The sequence below is a fragment of the Gobio gobio genome (genome assembly GCF_949357685.1).
Source record: "Gobio gobio genome assembly, chromosome: 11".
NCBI classification, from domain to species: domain Eukaryota; kingdom Metazoa; phylum Chordata; class Actinopteri; order Cypriniformes; family Gobionidae; genus Gobio; species Gobio gobio.
In genome coordinates this window covers 39441581-39466309 of record NC_137104.1, presented here as the reverse complement: position 1 = coordinate 39466309, position 24729 = coordinate 39441581, and the positions used below count along the sequence as shown (strand labels likewise).

At 38.0% G+C, this 24729-nt stretch overlaps 2 protein-coding genes across 3 annotated transcripts in view; both read right to left on the bottom strand.

The window, feature by feature from the left end:
- The window catches only part of LOC307133598 (craniofacial development protein 2-like), a 1416430-nt gene that overhangs the window by 480273 nt on the left and 911428 nt on the right, over positions 1 to 24729 (bottom strand). The window lies entirely within an intron of this gene.
- LOC307134141 (uncharacterized protein) lies at positions 764 to 23482 on the bottom strand. 2 transcript variants are annotated; one of them, XM_079829652.1, is made up of 7 exons: positions 23420 to 23482; positions 15770 to 16920; positions 12662 to 13262; positions 6991 to 7241; positions 4382 to 4561; positions 3337 to 4311; positions 764 to 1764 (listed from the first exon to the last, which is right to left on the bottom strand). In XM_079829652.1, the coding sequence occupies exons 2-6, from the start codon at positions 16769 to 16771 to the stop codon at positions 4102 to 4104; spliced, it is 2244 nt and encodes a 747-aa protein (XP_079685778.1). In that variant the 5' UTR covers positions 16772 to 16920; positions 23420 to 23482; the 3' UTR covers positions 764 to 1764; positions 3337 to 4101. The 2 variants fall into 2 exon arrangements, with proteins under 2 accessions (XP_079685778.1, XP_079685779.1); XM_079829653.1 differs by having other exon boundaries at positions 23317 to 23468.

The following is a 24729-nucleotide window of genomic DNA, read 5'->3' as shown; positions in this document are numbered from 1 at the left end:
TTGGTCTAGTGAAGCCTCTTCTCCATTGACATCCATTAAAAAACAACAACACCCTCTGGTGTCCTTTCCTGCATACTGGCAGCCGCAGCGTTAGCATTAGCCCTTAAGCTTTTTTGGCTAATGGTTGAAGGCTAGTCATCTAGTGGCTTTGATTTTATCATCTACAAACTCAATTTGTAGATGAGCCTGTCTTGAGTCTCTGTTCTGTAACACAACGAAACAATCTTGCAATTTCATTTAATCATTGTAAACATATGAACAGAGAACACATAGCCTACTCACTCAACTTGGCAGAAGAACTCCATCCTCCACGCAATCATTATGGCAGATTTATATGGCCCTTTCGTTCAGTCTCACTTTTCAGATGCTTCATTGATATTTTGGCTAAATTTAACTCTTTTTCTTTACCTGTTGTCTTAACCACTGGTTTGATAATGCATTAATTTTATAGGCCTACTAAAACTGATTGGCCTAAATGGTTAACTCTAATAATGATTGGTTATATATGGAGGAGATGAATTTCATTCAGCCTCCCCTCTTTAGACTGCCTCAAACCAGGGCCATGGCAAAATTTTATTTGTCACTTTAATAAGCGGCTTGTTCATGCTGTCAACCTGATGTTCTCTTGTGTGCACGTGCATGAATTAATAAACTAATAATGAATAAAAAAAGAAGAAACATTATTATAAAGTTAAAAGGGGGAAAATAACATCATTTAATAATAATAATAATAATAATAATAATAATAATCAAACCACTGATTAGTTCAAAACCATTACTTTATTTACAAATAATTGAATACATGCTTGTCTCAAGTTAAGCTTTGGCTTACGGGCATTAAAGACATGCCCAAACATATTGTTAATAATGAGTAAAAATATGATATATACACATAACTGCTATATACATCAATTATATTATAAAGATTAAAGAAGAAAACTAATTATTTGCATTTGGATACAGATATATACCAAAGGCGAGGTTAAGCGGTTTTAACAGTTGATTTATGCAGTCCATTTTGAACACACACACATAATGCACAAATGCATGCATACATAAATCTGACCAGTCAGGTTGGACGATTATCTAACTGCTGAATCTGTAAAGTGTTCTTTGATAGGAAGATCTAAAAATCAGGCTATCTCTGGGTGTACATTTGGCCATCTAGTTAAAAAGTTTGAAACAATGAATGGTATTTTAAAATTATTTTAAATAGTGAAAATGCATTATCTAATAAATGCCACCAGATTTTTGGGTAAATTCAAAATAAGCAGCAGCATTTTAATAAACAGCTGGAGGTATGAATTCTGAGAGAGTCTTTGCCCAGACTAAGACATTTCCTAATGAGATGCGATTCAGTTTTTGGACCAATGAAATTTCACAGTAGTCAAGCAACAATGCATGTTAAAAGGACTTTCTTCACAGCCCCATATGACACAAAACAATGAATACAATTGTTGCTGTAATCTACTTAAAACCATATTGTACTTAAGTTCATTATTCAATAATCAAACTCAGACCTGTGTCTCAATTTAAAAAACATTTCACAGAATATTAACTGCAATATGCAACCAACTTATTAATAGTCACCATGATATACTCTTTCTTCAAATACAGAGTTGCATGTGTTTAAACACAAAGAGTGCATTATATATTATGAAATCGAATAGCAAGGGAGAGATAGAGAGAAAAAGAGAGATAGTTTCTAAATGAGAGTGCTCTTCAGCTCTTTAATCCTCCTTTAAGCTATGTTGCCATGGACACCTCCAGGGCTTAATTTGAGCCGGAACACGCCGGAACATGTTCCGGCACCTCCGATGTTGGATCCGGAACCTTTTTTATTGAATCCGGCACCTCAAATGTCACTATTCAAATTAATCGTCTAAAAAAAAAAAAAATACTATTTGTGTATTGTTCAATGTTATTGGTTGTGTTCGTATTTATTCCCTATGAAAGTTCCATACATTTTTTTGTTTTTTTTATGGAAGGGGAGGGGAGAGGGACGACGAAAGGTGAAGCGCTTAAAGTGACACATGCTATTCGCGCTTGTTGTCGAGTCTTGAGATCGCTGTTAGAAAAATGCACTGGACACGAGGTGTAGAGAAAGAAGCAGAATCGAGGCCGGGGGCACTATCGATGCTGTATGGGCCGTTCTGGATAAATAGGATAACGACCTGATGTGTTTGTGTTGATTATTGGTGCATCATTAAAATAGCCTACTATATAGTTTTATATGAAATGTAGTTTTATATATATATATATATATATATATATATATATATATATATATAATATTCTACTATATGAAATTTAATTGTGTTTATTTAAGTCCCACAATAGCCTGTTGCTGTTTATCTGGATGGAGTGTTTTTCTTCTTTTTTTTTCTTGGTTAATTTAATATTCCGAAAAATAACTGCTTGTGAAAACAATTCATGCAGTGTATTTTTTTAAATTTCGCACCCGTGCAGTGCATGTTCTGAAATAAAAATAAAAATTGCCTTGAATAGGCTACATAGGCGGCCTTGTTTGTTTTGCGGTCTATTGACGCAATGCTCTTCTGATGCGAGCCGCGAGAAATCCCTGGTCTGTTGTAGAAAGGATACCATCCAATGCAACAAATATATTTAATGGCTAATGTATGCATAGGCCTATGCTGAGTTTAATTTATTTATGATTAGATGCGCTGCAGTTCACGCGCAATGCAACTGAACGCGGCGCACCGGTGCCTCCATTTCACGGTTATTATATTGTCTGTTATATTTGCTTTTTATTTATTAAATACAAGCAATTAGTTAATGCAACATTTACTAAAATTAATATACAATTTATACAAAACGAAATTCGTTTCAAAGAAAGGCTTTTTCTACAAAGCAAAATTTAATGAAAGTGGTAAAAAAAATAATGTCACCCGAATACATATATATATATATATATATATATATATATATATATATATATATATATATATATATATATATATATATATATATATATATATATATATTTAAAATATAGGCCTATATTTTATTTATATATGATGCTCGTTATCGGTAGTGATATTGTTTATTATTGCAAATGTTGTTTATTATTGCTAATAATTCTGACTGGGCATATCACTATAGTCATAACTTTTATTTCTATCTCAAATGATTTTTAATAACTTGGCTGAGAAAAAAAATGATAGGGGGTACGTTATTGAAAAAAGATTGAGAAGCACTGCTATAGGCAGTGTAAAAAATGTTGTTCCGTTACCTCCAACCTGCGTTTTGAGTCGCCGGATCCACCCCCCCTCTGCGCTCCGGGACCTCCCACTTTACAAATTAAGCACTGGACACCTCACTGTTTTCTTTCAGCTCCTAGTTTTCTGGCATGTGTGTACTGTATATAAACCCATACCAGCATCCCACCTGCCCACAGACATCACTTGTCATCTTTGTACATTATCCTTATGAAAAAAACATCTTTTCCAAGACATTTAATCTAACCTGCACATTTTTGCTTTCTATAATACAAATTTACATGCATAAAAACATTACAAAATGTGTTTATTTTAAGCATAATTTATTCTTGATTTGCAATACTAAAAGAGCACCTCAGGTTATAAGCTATACTGAAGTCCTGGCTTATAAAAATGCAGCAGAAATGAAATGTAGGCCTTTAAAACTCACTGCTGCCCCCATGCTGCCTAGAGCGATTACAAATGGGTCTAACCAACCAAAGAAAAGGAAAAAAGTTTGCAAATGTGTAATTCATTTGACATTGTACAGATATATATAAAAAAAGTCCACAATTTCTCACCTTATTTTGATAGCACATGCCAACTGTAATTGTTGTGTCAAGTGTTTTTGCACGTCTTATACTAAAGTACTTAAGTACTTTCATTATTGTCTGGAAGCGAACCAACAACACAGAATGGAGTTCAACCAGTCTGTTGACATCCTGAGTGCGTATATGAGTATCGATATGGGGTATGTAATTCTTACACACTTAAATTAATAAAGTGCTTAGTTAATTGAGTGGCTGCAGTATGAGTCCAGATTCATGTCATGTCCACCTTTCCAGCTGCAAGTTAAGCAGAGGTGGTCTTTGCGGTTAGATCCTTAATGACATGGGTCGAACGGGTATTTTGTGACACCTCCGTGGAGTTCCACCATGGACTCGCTCCAGGTGAGGACGTCGCCGGTGAGGTGGCTGGAGCAGGATGCTTGGTTGTAGATCTCGGTAGAGGTGAGCATACGTGACCACAGCTGCAGATCCGACATCTCGCCCACAAAAGACTGTGTGGCGTCGAAACGGCCTCCCAGAGTGTCCTGGGTACAAAAGTGTCGTGTTAGTGCGAGTCTGTTTTAATTCACTTATGTGTGATTCTGTGGGTTGTACCTGTTCCTGTCCCAGGATGAAGACTCCCCCTGGTTTAATCGGATGCCAAGGGGACAGATTCTCTCCAGAGCCTCTTTTCACACCGTCCTGATAAGCCTCCCACATGCCATCACGTGTGGACCATGTTACACAGAGGTGGTGCCACTTACTGTCCGTCAGAGAAAGAGGAAGTGTGACAGCCTGCAAGAGGGCAAAAACAGAGTACATCTTTAAACAATACAGCAATTGTTTTGTAATTATATGGAATTCTGTCTTACACACTTTTGCATATTCAGCTTTTTTTTATACTGTTGTGCCCAAGTTCAGTTCTACTGATGTATCCTTGACTGATGATGGATATATACATACATACATACATACATACATACAGTGGCAAGAAAAAACTGCTTGCAGAATCTGTGAAAATGGGAATAATTTTAACTAAATAAGAGGGATCATACAAAATGCATGTTATTTTTTATTTAGTACTGTCCTGAATAAAATATTTTACATAAAATGTTTACATATAGTCCACAAGACAAAAAAATTGCTGAATTTATTAAAATAACCCTGTTCAAAAGTTTATGAACCATTGATTCTCAGTGCTGTGTGTCGTTCCCTGGATGATCCACGGCTGTTTTTTTGTTTGTTTTGTGATGGTTGTTCATGAGTCCCTTGTTTGTCCTGAGCAGTTCAACTGCCCAATGTTCTTCAGAAAAATCCTCCAGGTCCTGCACATTCTTCAGTTTTCCAGCATCCTTTTCATATTTGAACCCTCTCTAGCAATGTACGATTTTAAGATCCATCTTTTTACAGGACAATTGAGGGAATCAAACACAACTATTAAAAAAGGCTCAAACATTCACTGATGCTCCAGAAGGAAACAGAATGCATTAAGAGCTGGGGGTGAAAACGTATTGAATTTGAAAATCAAGGTAAATTGTACTTAATTTGTAAAAAAGTATCTGCTGTTTCTTCAGAAGGGCTGTACTAAATTAAAAAAAATTGATATTTAAACAAAATAAGAAAAATTTGGACATCTTCATCCTGTTCAAAAGTTTTCACCCCCCCAGCTCTTAATGCATTATGTTTGAACCTTATAATAGTTGTGTTTGAGTCCCTCAATTGTCCTCAGTGTGAAAAGATGGATCTTAAAATCGTACAGTCATTGCTGGAGAGGGTTCAAATATGCAAAAGATGCTGGAAAACTGAAGAATGTGCAGGACCTGGGATTTTTCTGAAGAACATTGGGCAGTTAAACTGCTCAAGACAAACAAGAGACTCATGAACAACCATCACAAAAAACAAACAAACAAAAAAAACAGCAGTGGATCATCCAGGGAACGACACACAGCACTGAGAATGATTGGGGTCATTTGAATAAATTCAGCAATTTTTTTGTCTTGTGGAATAGTAGTTTACACTCTGACAAACCTCTTCATTATTGCTTATTAGCTGTAGGCTTCATCAGCATGCAAGCATTAGTTTAGTTGACAGCATGTAAACAGTCATTAACTGAAGAGATCTGTCTTGTTTCGGTTTTTAAAAAATTCTGCGAATTCTACAGATTCTGCAAGTGGTTCACATACTTTTTCTTGCCACTGTATACATACAATGGCTAGAAAAAAATAATTCAGCAAATTCTACAGATTCTGCAAGCAGTTCACATACTTTTTCTTGCCACAAAAGTATGTGAACCGCTTGCAAAATCTGTAGAATTTGCAGAATTTTTTAAAAACCGAAACAAGACAGATCTCTTCAGTTAATGACTGTTTACATGCTGTCAAGTAAACTAATGCTTGCATGCTGCTGAAGCCTACAGCTAATAAGCAATAATGACAAGGTTTGTCAGAGTGTAAACTACTATTCCATAATGGTCTGAATTAGTTTGGGATTCAGTCTGGATTCATTCAGATAGCTCACTTACTGACTGTGATTTATCTCAAATGGTTTCTCCATAAAACAGTAACAGGATATTTAAGAACAACAAAACAAATAGAGAGAGAGAAATAGACCTGGTTATTTACATACAAATCCTCACAACAAAACCTCAATTGTCAATCTTTAATTTCCGATTAAATGTTTATAGTTTGCTTGTATACCTTAACAAAGTAACCTTGTGGAATAGTAGTTTACACTCCTGACAAACCTCGTCATTATTGCTTATTAGCTGTAGACTTCAGCAGCATGCATTCGTTTACTGACAGCATGTAAACAGTCATTAACTGAAGAGATCTGTCTTGTTTCAGTTTTAAAAAAAAACAGTAGAATGTATTCACACGTCAACTACGGATAAGCCATTAACTAATTAGGCAGGATGATGCAAATGGCTGGGAAGCCAAGAGGAAGAGAGAGCTTTGCAGACTGTTGCAAGGGCGGGACAAGGTCATTGGCAGGGTAAGTCTTGTGACCCTTTTTCCTAAATGTGAGGTCTAACATTTTAACACAATGCATTTTATTACAGTTATTTTGTCCAATGTTATTTTATATTTGATTTGACCACATTTTATTTTACTGTACCATAAGTTATGTTTTTTTCCTTTTTTTGTAGGATTGCCTGTGTTTAGCGAATCTAGGACATTAATCTTTCGTTACAAAATCCCTGTTTTATAATTAGGTGCTTTTTTTACCTTGTCATTCACCAGCAGCTCCATAGGATTGTTGCCCCACTCAATCAGGACAAGCTCATTGGCCTGGCCTGGGACAGAGTAGGAGAATGGAGTCCCGATCCCAGGACCTGAGCCTCCTTTCAACCAAAGGCAGACCGTCAAGGCGAAAATCTCACTCAGAAGGGTGCGTTTAATTCGCCCATACATGTAGTTGGTGCGCATCGGGAAGCCAATCTGAAAAGCGTCAGGATTCTTGGGCTTCTTATTTGGTCCTGTTGGTGAAAAACAGGATATAATTTCTCTGCAGCATAACATATAAAAGCTCAACTAAAATCGTCAGAAGACTCAGATCAACAAGCAAATAATTGGCAAGCAAACATGCATTTAGAAATTGTGCATCTCCGTATCCCCGCTTCATTGTGGGTGACGATTCATACAATCTATGTGTAATTTGTTTAGGAGTGAAGCACACACGGTCAGCTCTCGGGAAGGGAGCCAGGCAACTGTGCCTCGCGGTTTAGTGACAGATCACTGGGGTCACAAGTGAAGCTATCGTAGACATTTGAGACGGGTGCATCCCTTTCTTAGAATTCAAACGGTAGCTCCAAGGCTCTGTCTGGATCAAGAAGCCCACTCTGCTGCCTCTTTTGATCCATTTGAAAGCATATTATTGGTTAGACCTAGCTCTTATGAGTTAAATGTGGAGGAAGTTAAGGATGGACTTTATATCTATAGCCTCCTTCTCTTGGCCCTGCATATGAGGAGTTGCTGGAAGCGATGACCTGTGCCATGGCTAGACTCAGACTAGACTGGTTGGTGGAAAAGCAAGAGGTCATTCAAGGCAGACTAGATTAAATATTCCTCCTGGTCCATAAATGCTCTCCCCTTATTAGCCTTCCATTTCTTCCCGATCTCAACAATGAGTTTTCAAAATCACCGGTTCACCATCAAATTATTTGAATGTGCAAGGGCTACGTGATGCCCCAGGTAGAAGAGGTGCTTGCACTGAAGGCTCTGGCCTTGCCATCCAAACTGAGTCAGAGCACCCCCCCTCTGGTGGGCTAGGCCTATGCACTGTAGGGTCAGCCCTGCACACCACGGCAGTGTTGCAGGCATACTAGGCTGACCTTCTCAAGGACCTGGATCATGGTGAGGAATTGGCACGTGAGGCAGTCCTGGAACTCCAAAGGGCCACAGATCTTGCCCTCCGTGCCATGAAGCAGACGGCACGTCATTGGCTGATGTATGACTGCTAATGTTACCACTGAGCAGCATCTGTGTCTGAATTTAACAGGGAGGGAGGAGAAAAAAACATTGCTCCTTGATGTCCGATATCGCCCACTGGCCTATTCTCTACTGCTATTGATGGGGTAGTCGAGAGGTTTAGAGAGGCGAAAGTTCAATCTGCAGCATTCCAGAGGTTCATCCCTCACTGTGTCCAGGGTCCATCACCTCGTAGCCCTCTCTGACCCACTGCCAGGGGCTAGTTTCCAGTAGGAATTAGGAGTCTGGGATTGAGGTGGCGTACCCGAAGAAGCCCTAAGGACCTTAGAGAGCTAATTTCGACTCGCAGGTCTGAGTACTCAAAGTTATGAGGTCCTGGACCTTTTTCCAGTGATAAACAGGACAATAATGTTTCACTGAAGCAAACAGAATTAAATTATGCTGTAAAGAAGCTCTAAAATGACAACAGTGAACAGTCATTATCATTTGAAATCCGTTCAGTGTTGATACAGTTTGTGGGTTCAATTAATCTATAAAACAGCTCTGGAGAAAACAGTGATGTCATCATTCAGCTAATTTCAGTTCTTATTCAATAGTGTTCAAATCAATAATATTCCCCTACTAACCAAGCCAAAAAGCCATCTTCTCGAGCCTCTGGTAGGGGATTGAGAAAGCTCTCTCAAGAAATAAAAAAGCTCTGGGAGATTTCACATACAAGTGGCAAGGAGCAACTATCAGCCTAGGGTTAAGTGCTTTAAGGAGTTGAAGGTGGACTAGGTCATCATGCGTAACCCACTATCTCTGTGGCTCCCTCCGGTTTATGTAATTGGAGGTAGAAGTGAGGTAACATGCTTCCCTTGTGAATTGGCGGTAAAAGTGTTTCAAAGAAGGGCTACTCCTCCAGTTTGGGAGTAAGAGTGTCGCATCGGACCCTTGTGGTCTACAACTGACAGTGTAGAGGAGATGGTCAGTATCCTCATGGGCTTCTCACTCCCTAAACTGTTGCTCTCCCATAGTTTATTAACTAGAGGTTGTAGTGCAGGTATAGCTGCATGCCCCCCACTTGGGTTGCTTTCCAGGAGCTTTTATGTTACGAAAAAGAAGTGGTTAAATAACACCTGCGACCCACTGTTTGGTCTCTTTTCAGTGAAAGATGTAAGCTGGCCATGGTTGAGGTTATGTCTAAAGTTTCCCTTGCTAGCTCTGCTCCCAAGGGCTCTGAAAAAGGGGCTCTATGATGGTCAGGGGCATTGAGCTGAGGTGAGTGTTCAGACTAGGGATGCACCGAATCCAGGATTCGGGTTCGGATTCGGCCGAATATTGGGCTTTTTGACATGGTTCGGTTTCTGCCGAACCTCAGAATTTTTTTCCACCGAACCCGAACCCTGGCTTGCACTATGCGCGCTCCACTGGTCGAACGTAATGACACGGCTGTTGAAAGTAAAAATGAAACTCATGAACAGAAAACATGGCAGTAGCCTATGCTACTTTAAGTCAAAAGAAGGCGATTCAAGTCGAGCTACATGTTCAATTTGCAATGCTGATTTGTCTCGTGATGACAAGGACCCTAAACATCAGCCGCTGTTAAAAAATGTGCGTATGAAACATCCGAGAGAATACGAGTTGTGCATGAAGGAATCTACAGACAGCAGCCAAAATGTATTTTATTTTACCGTGCAAACAGCCGCATATAGACCAGATAAAATATAAGAATAAAATAAAATAGACCTAAAATAGAATAAAATACATAGACCTACACTAAATATTTTCCACTTAAATAACTATCAAATTAAGATTGGAAATGCACTGAATCCGTAAGCTTTGAAGAACCGGAATCGTTTTTTTTTTTGTCATATAAAAATAGAAGGCCTAGACTACCTCAATCCACACCTTGTATGTGCTTTGTTTGTTTGTTTTTTAAGTAACATGTCTAAGTGATGTGGGTTAGTCTGGAGCACAGCCTGTTGACAGTTAAACCCGCGGCAGAAAAAATACTCAATCCTTCTGTCTCCGCAGCACGAGCCTCGGTTGACAGCGCGCGCGCGAGCCCCCTGCGCTCTCCGTTGTGTTATTCTTTGAAACGACAGAGGACGACTCGGGGTAATTGTTCTATAAACCATCAGGAAACAGCGACGAGAAGAACATACGCGACAATGTTTACTTTAGTAAACTTGACCAAAACCACACTATTAAAAGCCTTAACCAAGGCTTCAGATGGCACTGTCCCGGGAATACAGAGATAACGCCTCGCTAGAGCGGCCAGCCTCGGGAAGCGCCGTTCATTTGCTTTCCACCAGTCAGGAGCTTGTACTACTGCTGTATTTTTCTGTCGAAATGGTCCCACACGGTAAGCTTTTCTATTGCTTCATTTTGCGAGATATAGCCTGGTTTGGTTTGTGGTTGCACATGTCGATTCGCTCCGTGAGTGAACAAATAACGCTCCACAGCATATTTTTTCTTAACCATGCATAAAAAAACAAACAATCAAAAAAGCATTAAAAACATTTAAACCGTTTAACTGATAGTATTAATCGCTCAAAGTTCTTACTTTCGGTTAACGGTTAAATGGTCAATTGCATCCCTACACTGCTGTGGACGTTGTTTACTTCGTTAATGTATTTACTGTGATAATGGACTGAGGATGGTAGAAGGATTCGGTATTCGGTTTCGGATTCGGCCGAATCTTAACCAGTGGATTCGGTATTCGGCCGAACCCCAAAAATCTGGATTCGGTGCATCCCTAGTTCAGACCTCTAGACACTGAAGCTCTTACAAATGGTCACTTAGTAAACACCTACACAACTTGAAAAATCGACCCTAGGCTTAGATCCCTGGGTTTCGCTTCTTCGCTTGGGGTTTCTATCACAGCTTGAGTGCAGGCAATTGTCAGTATGGCGTGGTAGGTAATTTGGCCCTTTCACACACCCGGCACAATGCGATAGCAGGCGCGATGCAAGTGTTTTTTGATAGTTTCAGCCCGATGCAGTTATCATTTTCACATCCAGCGCCACGTTGTTTAAATAGCAAATGCACTCGCCCCCATCTGTTCGCCCATGGGCGTGCTGGTCTGAAAACGAGGTGTGTTCAGGCACATTGTTGGCGCATTGCTATTTTGAGGCAACTGAAAACTACGGCGCCATTGACTTTAGACCATGTTTTTGTTGGTTAATGGCGCTGTCGTTTTCAGTTGTATCTTTTGGGTTATTTAAAAGGCGCTTTAGTAATGTGCGCCTATAGGCGGGTGCACAACACGCGTACACTCTGCTTATCACACACACAGGGATGCGCAGCAGTACACAAACATTTTTAAATATTAAAAATAAAAGGTCTTCAGTGAATCCGCCATGGTGCGAGCGCAACTGGCTTTAAAAGGGAATAGGAGATGCGACTCTTATTAGTTTATTGCACGTTACACCCAAAACACACCCATGTGCCTGGCGCGCCGACTGTTTTTTTCCATCATTAAACTAGAAAAAGAGGATTCGGACACGCCCTATGTGCACCTGAACCATGCACTTCAGACCATGCGCTTAGATCGTAAGAACCATAAGAAAAAAAAACATTACAAGAAGAAACAAAAAGAAACCTTATTATTGTTATTATCAGCGTGTTTTGCAGCTTAATATGTTTTATGGAAACTGTGATAAACTACTATTAAAATGTTTGGGGGTAAATAGTTTTTTTTTTTATTAATAGTTTTATTGAGCAAGAATGCATTTAATGGTTCAACAGTGAAAGTAAAGACATTTATAATGTTACAAGTGGTCTCTATTGCAAATAAATACTGTTCTATGAACGTTCTATTCATCAAAGAATCCTGAAAAAAGTATCACAGTTTCCACAAAAAAATTATAATAAAAAGAACCATTATTAATAATTGAGCATAAATAATAGTTGCTAATAACTAAGCACCAAATCAAAATATTAGAATGATTTCTGAAGGATCATGTGACATGGGTGACTGAAGTAAATTTAATTTTCAACTTTTAAAGAAATAAATTACATTTAAAATATATTAAGTACAGTTATTTTACACAGTTATTTTAAATTGTAATAATGTTTCACAGTATTGATGTTTTAACCCTGTTTTTGATCAAATAAATGCAGCCTTGGTGAGTACAAGATCATTCTTCTCCTTTTGAAAACATTAAACTGAGGATTGAGGAATAAAAATAAAAATCTTAATTATTCCAAACGTTTGACCAGTAGTGGATGTACACATTGGCTACATATACATATACGTACCTATACATATATTCCACTTAAATACTTTTCAATATATATTTGGTTAGGACAAAATTACAAAAACCATTACAAAACATCAAAGAATGGACCTTAAGTTTGACCGGTTAAATAAAAATAAAAGAATCTGCACTTACACTTCTCTTCTAGAGTTGTCCTATGGAAATTTGATTTAGTTACTTCAGTTCTACTGTACTTTTTGTACTACTTTTTTAGGACATATCACCTGGTTCTGGAGTCTTGTGGTGAAGGTTACTCAGCACTGCATCTAGCTTGTTGAGGGCTCCACGGACAGGCGCTCTTGGCCCAGTTGGCTTGAAAGAAGTTTGTGGATGGTGAGCATGATCATCATTTCCATGGTGTCCATCATCATGGTGACCATTGCCATGATGGCCATCATCATGATGATCATCATGGTGGTTGTTGTTGTCGTGGCTGTCATGATGATCATCATGGCCGTTTTGATGATTGTCTTGGTGATTGCCATGGTGATCGTCATGGTGATCATCATGGTGGTCGCTGTGGCGGTCATAGTGATAACTATAATGGTTGTTACGATGGGGGCTGGAGTGATGGTCATCGTGATGGTTTGCTTGGTGGTTGTCATGGTTATCGTGATGGTCATCATGGTGGTTATTGTGGTGGGTATTATGGTGGTCATCATGGTCATGGTCATGATGATCCTCATGATGGCCGTATCCATGATGGTTTTCACGGTGGCCGTAGTGACTGTCATAGTGATGATGGAGCTGTTCTTCAAGTGCATTGATTTTGCGCTGTAGAAGGTCTCTCAATGAACTTGAATAGGAACTGGAAGAATTTCTTGCCTATAAAAACAAAAAGGAAGACAATAAACAACAGTATACAGCTTTGGCAAGATTGTAAATACAATCTACATATACATTGATAATAATGATAATAATAACCAATATCATGCAGTAATGAACAGTTTCTTGAAAATAGAACACCGCATAACACTGACTCACAATCTTGTGGAAATATAATATAATATAATATAATATAATATAATATAATATAATATAATATAATATAATATAATATAATATAATATAATATAATATAATATAATATAATATAATATAATATAATATAATATAATATAATAATTGTTTCAACAAATATTTTAAATTGTTTAAAATGAACCAAAAACATAGCACACCATTGTTTTTCTTTTTCAACAACAGACCAAGTATATTGTAGAGAAAAATCTAATTTGTATTAATTAACATTCAATATATACAACCATTCACACATTTGTAAGATAAAAAAACTAAATAAAACACACACACACACACACACACATTAAATTAAATAAAAAAGGGACATTAAAGACATTAAATGCTGTTCTTTTGAACTTTCTATTGATCAAGAAATCCTGAAAAAAAAATCTATAACAGTTTCTAAAAAAGGATTAAGTAGCACAGGACACTTTTCATGAGAACCAAATCAGTATATCAGAATAATTTCTGTAGTATCATGTGACACTGAAGACGAGTAATGGCTCCTGAAAATTCAGATTTGCCATCACAGAAATAAATAACATTTGGAAATATATTTAAATGGAAAAGAGTTTTAAATTTTAGTAATATTTCACAATATTACTCTTTTTACATCAAATAAATGCAGCCTTGGTGACATAAGAGACTTATTTTTAAAAACATTAAAACATCTTTGCGTCCCCAAACTTTTGATCAGTAGTGTATTAGTATACAGACGAGTGCTATGACATCACAAGCCAGCCCCTCCTTCACTGTCAGCCTTTTTCCTATAAGTCGTAGCAAATCCAGCTTTACACCACCGCATTGTGCGCTTAATGGCTCATCAAGGCAGATGGGGCTAATTGATGATGGCAGTAACTAGCACATTGTAGAGTGCTGTCACCAGCGTACTGTGTGTGCAAGTCTAATAAAGCTTGGAGTGATATCCAAGTCACTTTGGGAAATAGAAAGAACGTGCAAGAGTTCTAAAGAACAGAGTCAAGTTAAAACTTGGATGAAATTAACTTCAAACCCTATGGCAGCAATTCATTACTGTACTGCAGAACAATTAAAAAGGGAGAGTTTAATTGCATATCATTAGTTTAACTGTATACTATCTTCCATAAAAGTGTCACACGGTGGCTTGTTTACAGTTCAAAGTGCATTCCAAGCATTGTAGATAGTTTGTTTTTCTACCATTTTATCCCATGTGTTCTCTCAAGGATAGGGATCTGGCTAATTAAATAAGTTAATCCCGGCTGGGCTGCCTAAACGGAAGACTGTGATCTGTTGTTGGCACATGAAGCCACCAAAGTGTACGTTACTGAACTATAAATGAGCTTATGTCATCCTGCGAAGTTCTGAATACAGATCGGCCTGTGACATGCAGGTAAAAAAATGCATATACATAACTTTCCCAGGAGAAAAAAAATACAAATGCACACTACCATTAAAAAGTTTGGGGTCAGTGAAGTTATTTATTTATTAAGAAATAAAATCTTTTATTTAGAAATTATGCATAAATTTATCAAAAGTGAAAGTAAAGACATTGATAATGTTACAAAAGATTTCATAATGTTGTAAATGCTGTGATATGATGCTAAATATTACATGGCTTTCTGGACTGCTTGATTCCGAGGTGTGTTATTCCCTGATAACAACCGTTTTCAAGAGCAAAACAGTCTGCAAGTCTTTCATGTCTCATGTCATGTCTAGCACCACGGACATGCTCTCACTTGTTTCATACAAATTCAGCTGCTGCCAATTTCCGTTTCTGTTATATTTATTGATAGTGTTGAGAATGAAATCGGAGGACTTCAGTATTAATATTACCGTAATATTGTTGCTGTGAGTTAATTTTGCACACAATGGATTATAAGATTTTAAACAGGTCAAATTTCAAAAGTAAAAAACAAAACAAAAGCCCTGATCACCCTGTCCAGGTTTATTCTTCGATAACAACTGACTGGATGTACATTATCCCTTATTTATCAAATCAACTGTTTTCAACAATGATAAAATAATAAGAAATGTTTTTTTTTTTTTAAACGACCAAATCAGCATATTAGAATGATTTCTGAAGGATAAAGTGACACTGAAGACTGGAGTTGCTGAAAATTCAGCTTTGCCATCACAGGAATAAATTAAATTTTTAAATGTATTAAAATTTATTTGAAACTGTAATAATATTTCACAACATTACTGTTTTTACTGTCTTTTTTGATCAAACAAATGCAGCCTGGTGAGACTTGTTTCAAAAACATTCTTACTGACCCGAATCGAATGTGTTAAAATCAATTTACAGGCTTTCAGTTTAAGATTGTAAATATCCCCACCTGAAGATTTTCCAGCCTCTCCTTCAGGGCCTGCAGGGTCTTTCCAGTCTGTTCTGGGGAGAAGCCTCCATGTTTTCCCAGATATGGAGATTTGCCTCTGTTATGGTCACTCCGATGCCCGTTTAAAGGAAAGTGTGGGTCAGCATGGTGGCTGTCAAAGTGGTGTGGGGAATGCTGGGAGTTATGATGTGAAGGGCCATGATGGCTGTCATCATGATGTCCTCTCCCGAAGCTCTCGCAGAGCGTCAGTTTTGCTGTCAGCTCTCGAATGGTCTCTCGCTGATCCAAGATGGTCTCCTTCTGTCGCACAAGGCTCTCCCTCAGATGAAGGATGGTGGCTTTGGCCTCATCGGATATGCCATGTCGGCTACTACTACTGCTGTGACTACCTGGCAGACCGCTAACTGGCCCATGATGTCCATTCCCGTTGCCACTGCTGTTTGGCCCATGTGAAGCCCCATGTGAAGCTCCATGTGGAGCACCATTCCCGTGTCCATTGCTGTTTGGCCCATGTGAAGCTCCATGTGAAGCCCCGTGCGGAGCCCCATGCGGAGCCCCATGTGGAGCCCCATGTGAAGCTCCACCTGGTGTGAAACAACCAGGGTCTGCATCTGCAGGGATAGGGATGCAAACAAGTTTGGGTTGCGTGCCCCAGTCATATTCCAAACCTGGCACGCTACTAACTGCAGCAGAGGGCAATAAAAAAAGGAGAAGAATAAGAAAGAGGGAGCGACAGGGCGGATACAGTCCTTGAAAAATCCCTCCCCAGTTTATATGTTCTGAGAAAGGCAGCGACATGATGGCATAATTTGTGTTTTTCGTCATCATCGATTTCTTCTTCACAGCAGTGGGATGCACACCACGAAAAGGGGTCATGGGAGAATAATCGGTGGATTCAGAAAATGTCCAGAAAATGCATTGTTTTTTTTGTGTATATACTTTTTGTGAGCGCAAGAGGTTATTTCCACTGTGAGCGGTTATAAATCCATCAAATGCAGACATTCCAGTTTACAAATGCACATGCAGAAGTAAGACTTGTTGCCCGCTTTTTCACCCTGGGCTGACAAAATCTTTGGCACACCAGCTCTCCAGTGTTTGGCAGTTAGGAGTAATCCTTTAATTTCCGGATTCTGTTAGGCCATAGTGCATCCCTGCAGATTAGAAGACAGATTTCAGTCAGAATGAAGCCGTGTGACCTTAGAAAAAACACTTCTGGGGTTATTTACAATGCTTCTAAGTCTAATAAAACAAATGAGCATGTTTTATTTTGAAAAGGGCATGTAGTGGGTTCACATATATCTCAGTTCTAATTATTGAGTTGATCCGTCAACAACATGCTCTTGTTGAGCCAGACGTGCCCCTGAGGTGAATGATGCTAACAGTTGAAAACCCCCTCGGCTATTGTAATCAGATTACTGTTACTTGAACTTGATGCAAATGATGAACGATGGCTTTCAAAACCATGTGAGCAGCCAAGTAATTTAGAGAGCCTGCAGCCGGAGGTAGCTAATGAAGGATGCATAGGGAGAATGGCAAACTAATGCTAGAAGGAACACATCAGAGAAGCGCTAGCAGAGGCAATATGAAGTTCACACATAGATCGATCTATCTATCTATCTATCTATCTATCTATCTATCTATCTATCTATCTATCTATCTATCTATCTATCTATCTATCTATCTATCTATCTATCTATCTATCTATCTATCTATCTATCTATCTATCTATCTATCTATCTATCTATCTATCTATCTATCTATCTATCTATCTATCTATCTATCTATCTATCTATCTATCTATCTATCTATCTATCTATCTATCTATCTATCTATCTATCTATCTATCTATCTATCTATCTATCTATCTATCTATCGTCTGCCTTTACATACACATGAAATTTAATGACATCCCATTCTTAATCCGCAGGGTTTAATGTGGAGTTGGCCCACCCTTTGCAGTTATAACAGGTGTTCTGTCGGGTTGAGGTCAGGACTGTGCAGGCCAGTCAAGTTCCTCCACACCAAACTCGCTCATCCATAATAATAATAATAATAATAATAATAATAATAATTAATAATAATTTGTTACATTTATATAGCGCTTTTTTTAGGCACTCAAAGCGCTTTACATAGAAGGGGGGAATCTCCTCAACCACCACCAATGTGCAGCATCCACCTGGATGATGCGACGGCAGCCATATTGCGCCAGTACGCCCACCACACACCAGCTGATTGGTGGAGAGGAGACAGAGTGATGATACCAATCGTATATATATCCATGTCTTTATGGACCTTGCTTTGTGCACTGGTGCGCAGTCAACAGGAAGGGGCCATCCCCAAACTGTTCCCACAAAGTTTGGAGCATGAAATTGTCCAAAATATCTTGGTATGCAGAAACATTAAGAGTTCCTTTCACTGGAGCTAAGGGGCCAGGCTCAACCCCTGAAAAACAACCTCACACCATAATCCCCCCTCCACCAAACGTTACACTTGGCACAATGCAGTCAGGCAAACCCAGACTTGTCCATCAGATTGCCAGACAGAGAAGCGTGATTTGTCACTCCAGAGAACACGTCTCCACTGCTCTAGAGTCCAGTGTCGGCGGGCTTTACACCACTGCATCTGACGCTTTGCATTGCACTTGGTGATGTAAGGCTTGGATGCAGCTGCTCGGCCATGGAAACCCACTCCATGACGCTTTCTATGCACTGTTCTTGAGCTAATCTGAAGGCCACACAAAGTTTGGAGGTCTGTAGCTATTGACTGCAGAAAGTCTGTCTGTCTATCTGTCTATCTATCTTCTAATCTTATCTATCTTTTTTGATCAAAAAAATGCAGCCTCGGTCTCTTAAAATACCCAAGTAGTTTATATCTGGGAGAATCTGCCTGAGGATATATCAAGTCACAGGAAGGGGGCTCTCACTCTTACATCCCCAAGTTTAAATGTCTAATAGGATCTAAGGATTAAAGGCCATGGTGGATTGGTTTGGCATGCTTACAGTAGTCTCTTCCTGCAGTATTGCTGGGTTGTAGTCTAGTACTTATAAGCCAATTCAGAAGGACTCTACCTACATGTGGCCAGCAGTCTCCTAAGAGGCTTGCCCAAATGTGTTTCTCACGCTGTACGGCACGCCAACCTAGACATATCACTAGACACAGCTCATGGCATCTTCGTGTGACTGACACAGAATGAGTGAGAATGTGAAAGATCAAGGTGTTTGCAAAGGACACTTTGCCTCTCAGCTTAGTTGGGCTTGCAGCAAATGTGAAGAGACTTTACAGACTAGTCAGCTGTATAATTATGGTCCACCAGATCTCCAGCATGTGTGTTTCTTAGAGGCCTTTCACACAGAATGTTTCACAAGTTCTTAACAAAAAGTTTTGTCACTTTAGATTAGGGTCTAATTCTCACTATTAACTACAACGTTTGCCTCAGTAATCTCCTAATTACTGTTTATTAATACTTAGTAAGGTAGTTGTTAAGTTTAGGTATTAGTAGGATTAGGGATATAGAATATAGTCATGAAGAATAAGAAATTAATATGTGCCTTATAAGTACTAATAAACAGCCAATACCCTATAGTAATGTGCATGCTAATAAGCAACTAGAGATAATAGTGTGAATTGGACCCTAAACTAAAGTGTTACCCAAAGTTTATAGGGGAAAATGCGGAAAAACTGTTGCTACAGACAAAGGAGCCCATCTGAACATACACACGCACCAACTTTATATAAAAGAGTCTGGATTAAATGCAAGTGCACATGAACACGCAGCACTTTGATAAACATATTCTACATTCAACAATAAACAAGAAAAATACAAATAAGATTGAATCAGTCAGTTTCAGATACATTTTTGCAGGTGTGCCACTTTGATAGTGGTATGGCATTGATGGTTTAAAGGCAGATAATTTAAAAATGCAACTTCTTTACAGATTTTAGTGTGCTAAGAGATTGTAGTGTACTATGACATATTAAGCACACTGAACTAGTTATCAGCATGCTACAACTCTGAGAAATTGCATATTTGAATATACCCCCTTCAAACATTTCCAATGTTGGAACAGAAAGGGGCCATCCCCAAACTGTTCCCACAACGTTGGGAGCATGAAATTGTCCAAAATGTCTTGGTATGCAGAAGCATTAAGAGTTCCTTTCACTTGAACTAAGGGGCCAACCCAACCCCTGAAAAACAACCCCCACACCATAATCCCCCGTCCACCAAACTTTACACTTGGCACAATGCAGTCAGGCAAGTACGGTTATCCTGTCAACCGCCAAACCCAGACTCGTCCATCAGATTGCCAGGCAGAGAAGTGTGATTCGTCACTCCAGAGAACACGTCTCCACTGCTCTAGAGTTCAGTGGCGGCGTGCTTTACACCACTGCATCCGATGCTTTGCATTGCACTTGGTGATGTAAGGCTTGGATGCAGCTGCTTGGCCATGGAAACCCATTCCATGAAGCTCTCTATGCACTGTTCTTGAGCTAATCTGAAGGCCACACAATGTTTGGAAGTCTGTAGCTATTGACTCAGCAGAAAGTTGGTGACTTCTGCACACTGTGTGCCTCAGCATGCGCTGACCCTGCTCTGTGATTTTACATGGCCTACCACTTCGTGGCTGAGTTGCTGTTGTTCCTAATTGCTTAATATTATAATACCACTAACAGTTGACCATGGAATATTTAGTAGTGAGGAAATTTCATGAATGTATTATTGCACAAGTGGTAACCTATCATGTTACCATGCATGAATTCACTGAGCTCCTGAGAGCGACCCATTCTTTCACAAATGTTTGTAGAAGCATCTGCATGCCTAGGTGCTTGATTTTATACCGCTGTGGCCATGGAAGTGATTGGAACACCTGAATTCAATTTGGAGGGGTGTCCCAATATTTTTGGCAATATAGTGTATATAGTATATACACACAACGAGGTAAACTTTTAGAATAGGTTTTTATTAATAATTTTTGTATAATATCTTATATGAATAAATATGTATAATTTAAAATAATTTACAACCAATTATAACATTTAACATTTAATTGTAAAATATTATATTTGTAATAGCTCATAAAATATATTATACAAAATTCTAACTATTGTAAAAGTCTACCTGACTAACCCTAACCTAACTAATCAGTTAGTCATTGTTGGACCATCTTGTTCATTCCTATTTTGCAAGGCATCAAACTTTTTTGACCAATTCTTAATTCTAAAGAACAGTCCACCACTAACAATGCACAAGTGCATTCGTGAATTGTTTTGTACACTTACACATCAGTCACTCAGAATTATTACATGTATCTTAAGGAGGAAACTGCTGAAAGAATCTCAACCTGGGTCATCACCAAGCGGATACATAAACTTTGTCCCAGGAATCACTTAACACCTGTCCTACTGTATCTCAACCTAATTGTATGGATGCTTAAATGAATCCGTTGAATCATTCATAGTCTGTTGGCTAATTAAGAGCGTAATTAGATGAAGGGAAGTAGACTGTTGCTAAGCTCTTTAAATCTGTCTGTATCATGATTCATGTCACAAACAGACATCATGGATGCACTTGTACTCTGTACATGATTAGCTTTTTAACTCAAACCATGGATTACTCATTGAAATGCAATTCAACAGACCCTACCAAAGCGTCATTGCACTAGTCATATTCACATATCTTTAAGCATATTTTTGTAAAACAACATTTTTTAATCTTCAAAGAAATGGACAAGGGTTGAGTTCATGCAAACATTTGAAGATGCAAAACATGGTGGTGGTAGACTAACGGTTAAAGTTATGGACTGTCAGTAGACTAATGGTTAAAAGTGCACCAACACATAAGATCAAATTCCAAAGAATACTTTGCTCTGGAAACTGTTTCTGCAGTTAAAGTACTTAAAGTTACTTTGGACCAAAAACAAATACAAAATAGCAGGAAACAAAAATGACATCCAGCCTTAGCAAGCCATTGTCAATTTAAAAAAAAAAAAAAAATTACAAAATGGAGGTCATTCTTGTTTGAAAACAAGAATAATTATGAGAGACCAACAATAGACTGTGATAGTTAAAATATTTGGATTCAGGCTATAGCTTTGATAAAGACCAGGCAGTTGAGAAAAGGTAAATATGATCTTAATATAGGTCAAATCAACAATACTATTCCACAAGACCACCTGGCTGTTAAATAGTACACATTAATAGTCACTTAAAGGGATAGCTCACTTAAAAATTAGGTCATTCGTACGAATTCATACGATTTTGTCAACTTGTCAAATACGAACGATTTAGCAAAAATCGTACGAGTGAGGTCTTACACATTTGTACGAATTAGCCACCTCGTAAAATATGTACGAATTGCCATGAGATTGGGTTGTCATTTACTCACCCTCAAGTTGTTCCTGTATAAGTTTCTTTCTTCTGCTAAACACAAAGGAAGATATTTTGAAGAATATGAGTAACCAAACAGTTGATGGACCCCATTGACTTCCATAGTATTTTTTGTTTCTGACATTCTTCAAAATATCTTCTTTTGGGTTCAGCAGAAGAAAAAAATCATACAGGTTTGGAACAACTTGAGAATGAGTAAATGATGACAGAATTATACTTACTATTTTTATTTTTGGGTGAACTATCCCTCTAAAAGTATGTTATTCTGGTTATTTCAAATGTGAGGTAGTTCCAAACTCCCTCTAGTGTAAGGAAACTTCTTAACACTTTCCATAGAGCATCCATGTAACCCATGTTGTTCGTTAACATTACTGTGTGCTATCTTGAACACAGAACATGAACACTCAACACTGTATTGTAAAATGTAACCAAAACCTAAAATAATCATCCATGTAGAGCATTGCTCTTGTTAGTGACATTAGAACAGGTGTCCTTAAGACAGAGATTTGTTCACCTAATGTATCAGGTCAAAGTACTTAATGAGGAACCGTGTCCTTTATTGACCTTTGTCTAACATGTCCAGTAACCACAATGGTTTTATATTTGCAAAAAACCTTACATGCTTACATAAGGCAAATTAAAACAGTGCTGTATATAGAGTGAGAAAATAGAACGAGAAAAGACCTTTTCAAATGCAAGCAGTTCAAGTAAGTGAAGGGACAATGCAAAACTATACCATCAGTACTGAAAAGTTCTGTTGAGGTTGTCAGACAATTCATTAAATTATTTGTATTTTCATTTGACAAGAATACGATTATAAAAACAGTGTATGCATGATCAAATATACATGCATTCTTCTACTATAAGACGTTTGCTAACTATTTTTTTTGCCAATATAATCAACATCTAAGTATTTAATATCATCTAAAATCTCATGAAACATTTCTCTAAGAAAAGTAAAACACAAAGGAAGAAATAGATTAGGTTTGTAAGAGCAAGCATATTTTCTCTCACAGGTTTTCCTAAAACCATATGGCTATTCATGCTGAACACAAGTTTTACTCTGCTATTACCCTGCTTTGCTACATCTGCTATTCAATCAAATGCCACAATTATATCACAGTCTCTAAATGACACTGATTGATGAAGAATCTGAACCATACCTGCTGAAGTAAATTTGAATCACCTCCATCAGATAGTTGTCTAGGAGTTTTTTGTTTGTTTGCTGGTTTGTATGTTTTTTTGGAGAGAAAAAAGGTCCCTCACCTGCAGTCAGTCACAGAGTTGAGGCAAGTTAGTCCATTCCAAACACACTGATCAGATTGAGAGGGATTTGCTGTAGGGGAGATAAATTTAACTCTCTCCACTTCCCCCCACCCCTCCCTCCCATTTTCAATCAGTCCTCTTTTATTTTGCAGCTTTGATATGCGTTGTGTTAAACAAGGATTTCTGGTGTTTTTTCACACCTGAGATGTTTATCTTAACGTTGAGATTTGGGTAAAGGGTCAATGACATGACGTGCATATTTTTGTGTCCAAGTGCATTATTTCCTCATGACATTCATGTCACTTTATTCTATAAAATCTATTTAGTTTGAATACATTTTTAGTACATTTAAATAATACATATTTTAGGTTTTTGTTATCTTAAACCCCCAAAATGTCAGGGAGTGCAACTGTCCAAACAACTGAACAGACAGAAAAAAAAAAAAAAAAAACACTTTATATGGAACCTTTCATATAAACACATTTTTATAAAAATCAGTAGTTTTAAAGCTGTTGAGAAAAACTTTTATTATGAACCATGTCAGGTGGTACAACTAAAGTATATACATGGAACTATTTGGTTGTACCGCATAACAATAAAAACAGTCAAAAATGTATTTAAACACTGAAATGTTTTTAACTTGGTAACTTTGAAACTTGTTTAAACACATTTTTTTAAGCTTTATTTGTCAATAACCATACAATTGCTGTAATTGTAACTTTAGAGTCACAGATACTTGCTGGAAATTGAGCTCCTCATAAGAATCACAATGACTGGTTACCCATGTGATAGATTATATACTTAAACTAGAGAAGCTTTTAAAATCAGCGCACTAATTCCCCTTATGGTTGAGGGAGCGAGAGCAAAGGATGGTTATAGAAGACGGAAAGCACCTTTATGTAGAGACGGAAAGCACCTTTATGTAGAGATACTTCTGAGAGGATAGTGAGTTGAGATGGTCACCAGTTATACAACAGTCATACAGTCAAATTATAGGGTACAAAGGGACCTTTAAAGGGGGTTTAATGGCTCTTTTGATTGTATTTTCTCTTAAAACACTAAATAGCAAGAACAACACCACAGTACTTGCCTAATCACTTATTTCTACACACTGATCCACAAAATCGTTATGTGACACAAGACTGTTAATTAAAGGCAATTTAAAGGTAAACAACTGATGAACTTGACTGATCTCATACTGTCCCACGATTGTACTTAAGTATGTTTCACAATCCAAATCTCCACCTTGCTTCAAACTAATTGTGTTGGTCAAGGTGCTAAACTTAGACTATCAAGTCACTGCTGACCCT

What these genes read in the sequence shown, in the direction of transcription:
- LOC307134141 (XM_079829652.1), bottom strand. Translation starts at nt 16,771, where the DNA reads ATGTCTGCATTTGATGGATTTATAACCGCTCACAGTGGAAATAACCTC. An exon ending in CCACAAGACTCCAGAACCAG is followed by an intron (nt 7,242 to 12,661) that starts GTGATATGTCCT and finishes TTTCACCAACAG; the next exon opens with GACCAAATAAGAAGCCCAAG. An exon ending in TCATCCTGGGACAGGAACAG is followed by an intron (nt 4,312 to 4,381) that starts GTACAACCCACA and finishes TTTTGTACCCAG; the next exon opens with GACACTCTGGGAGGCCGTTT.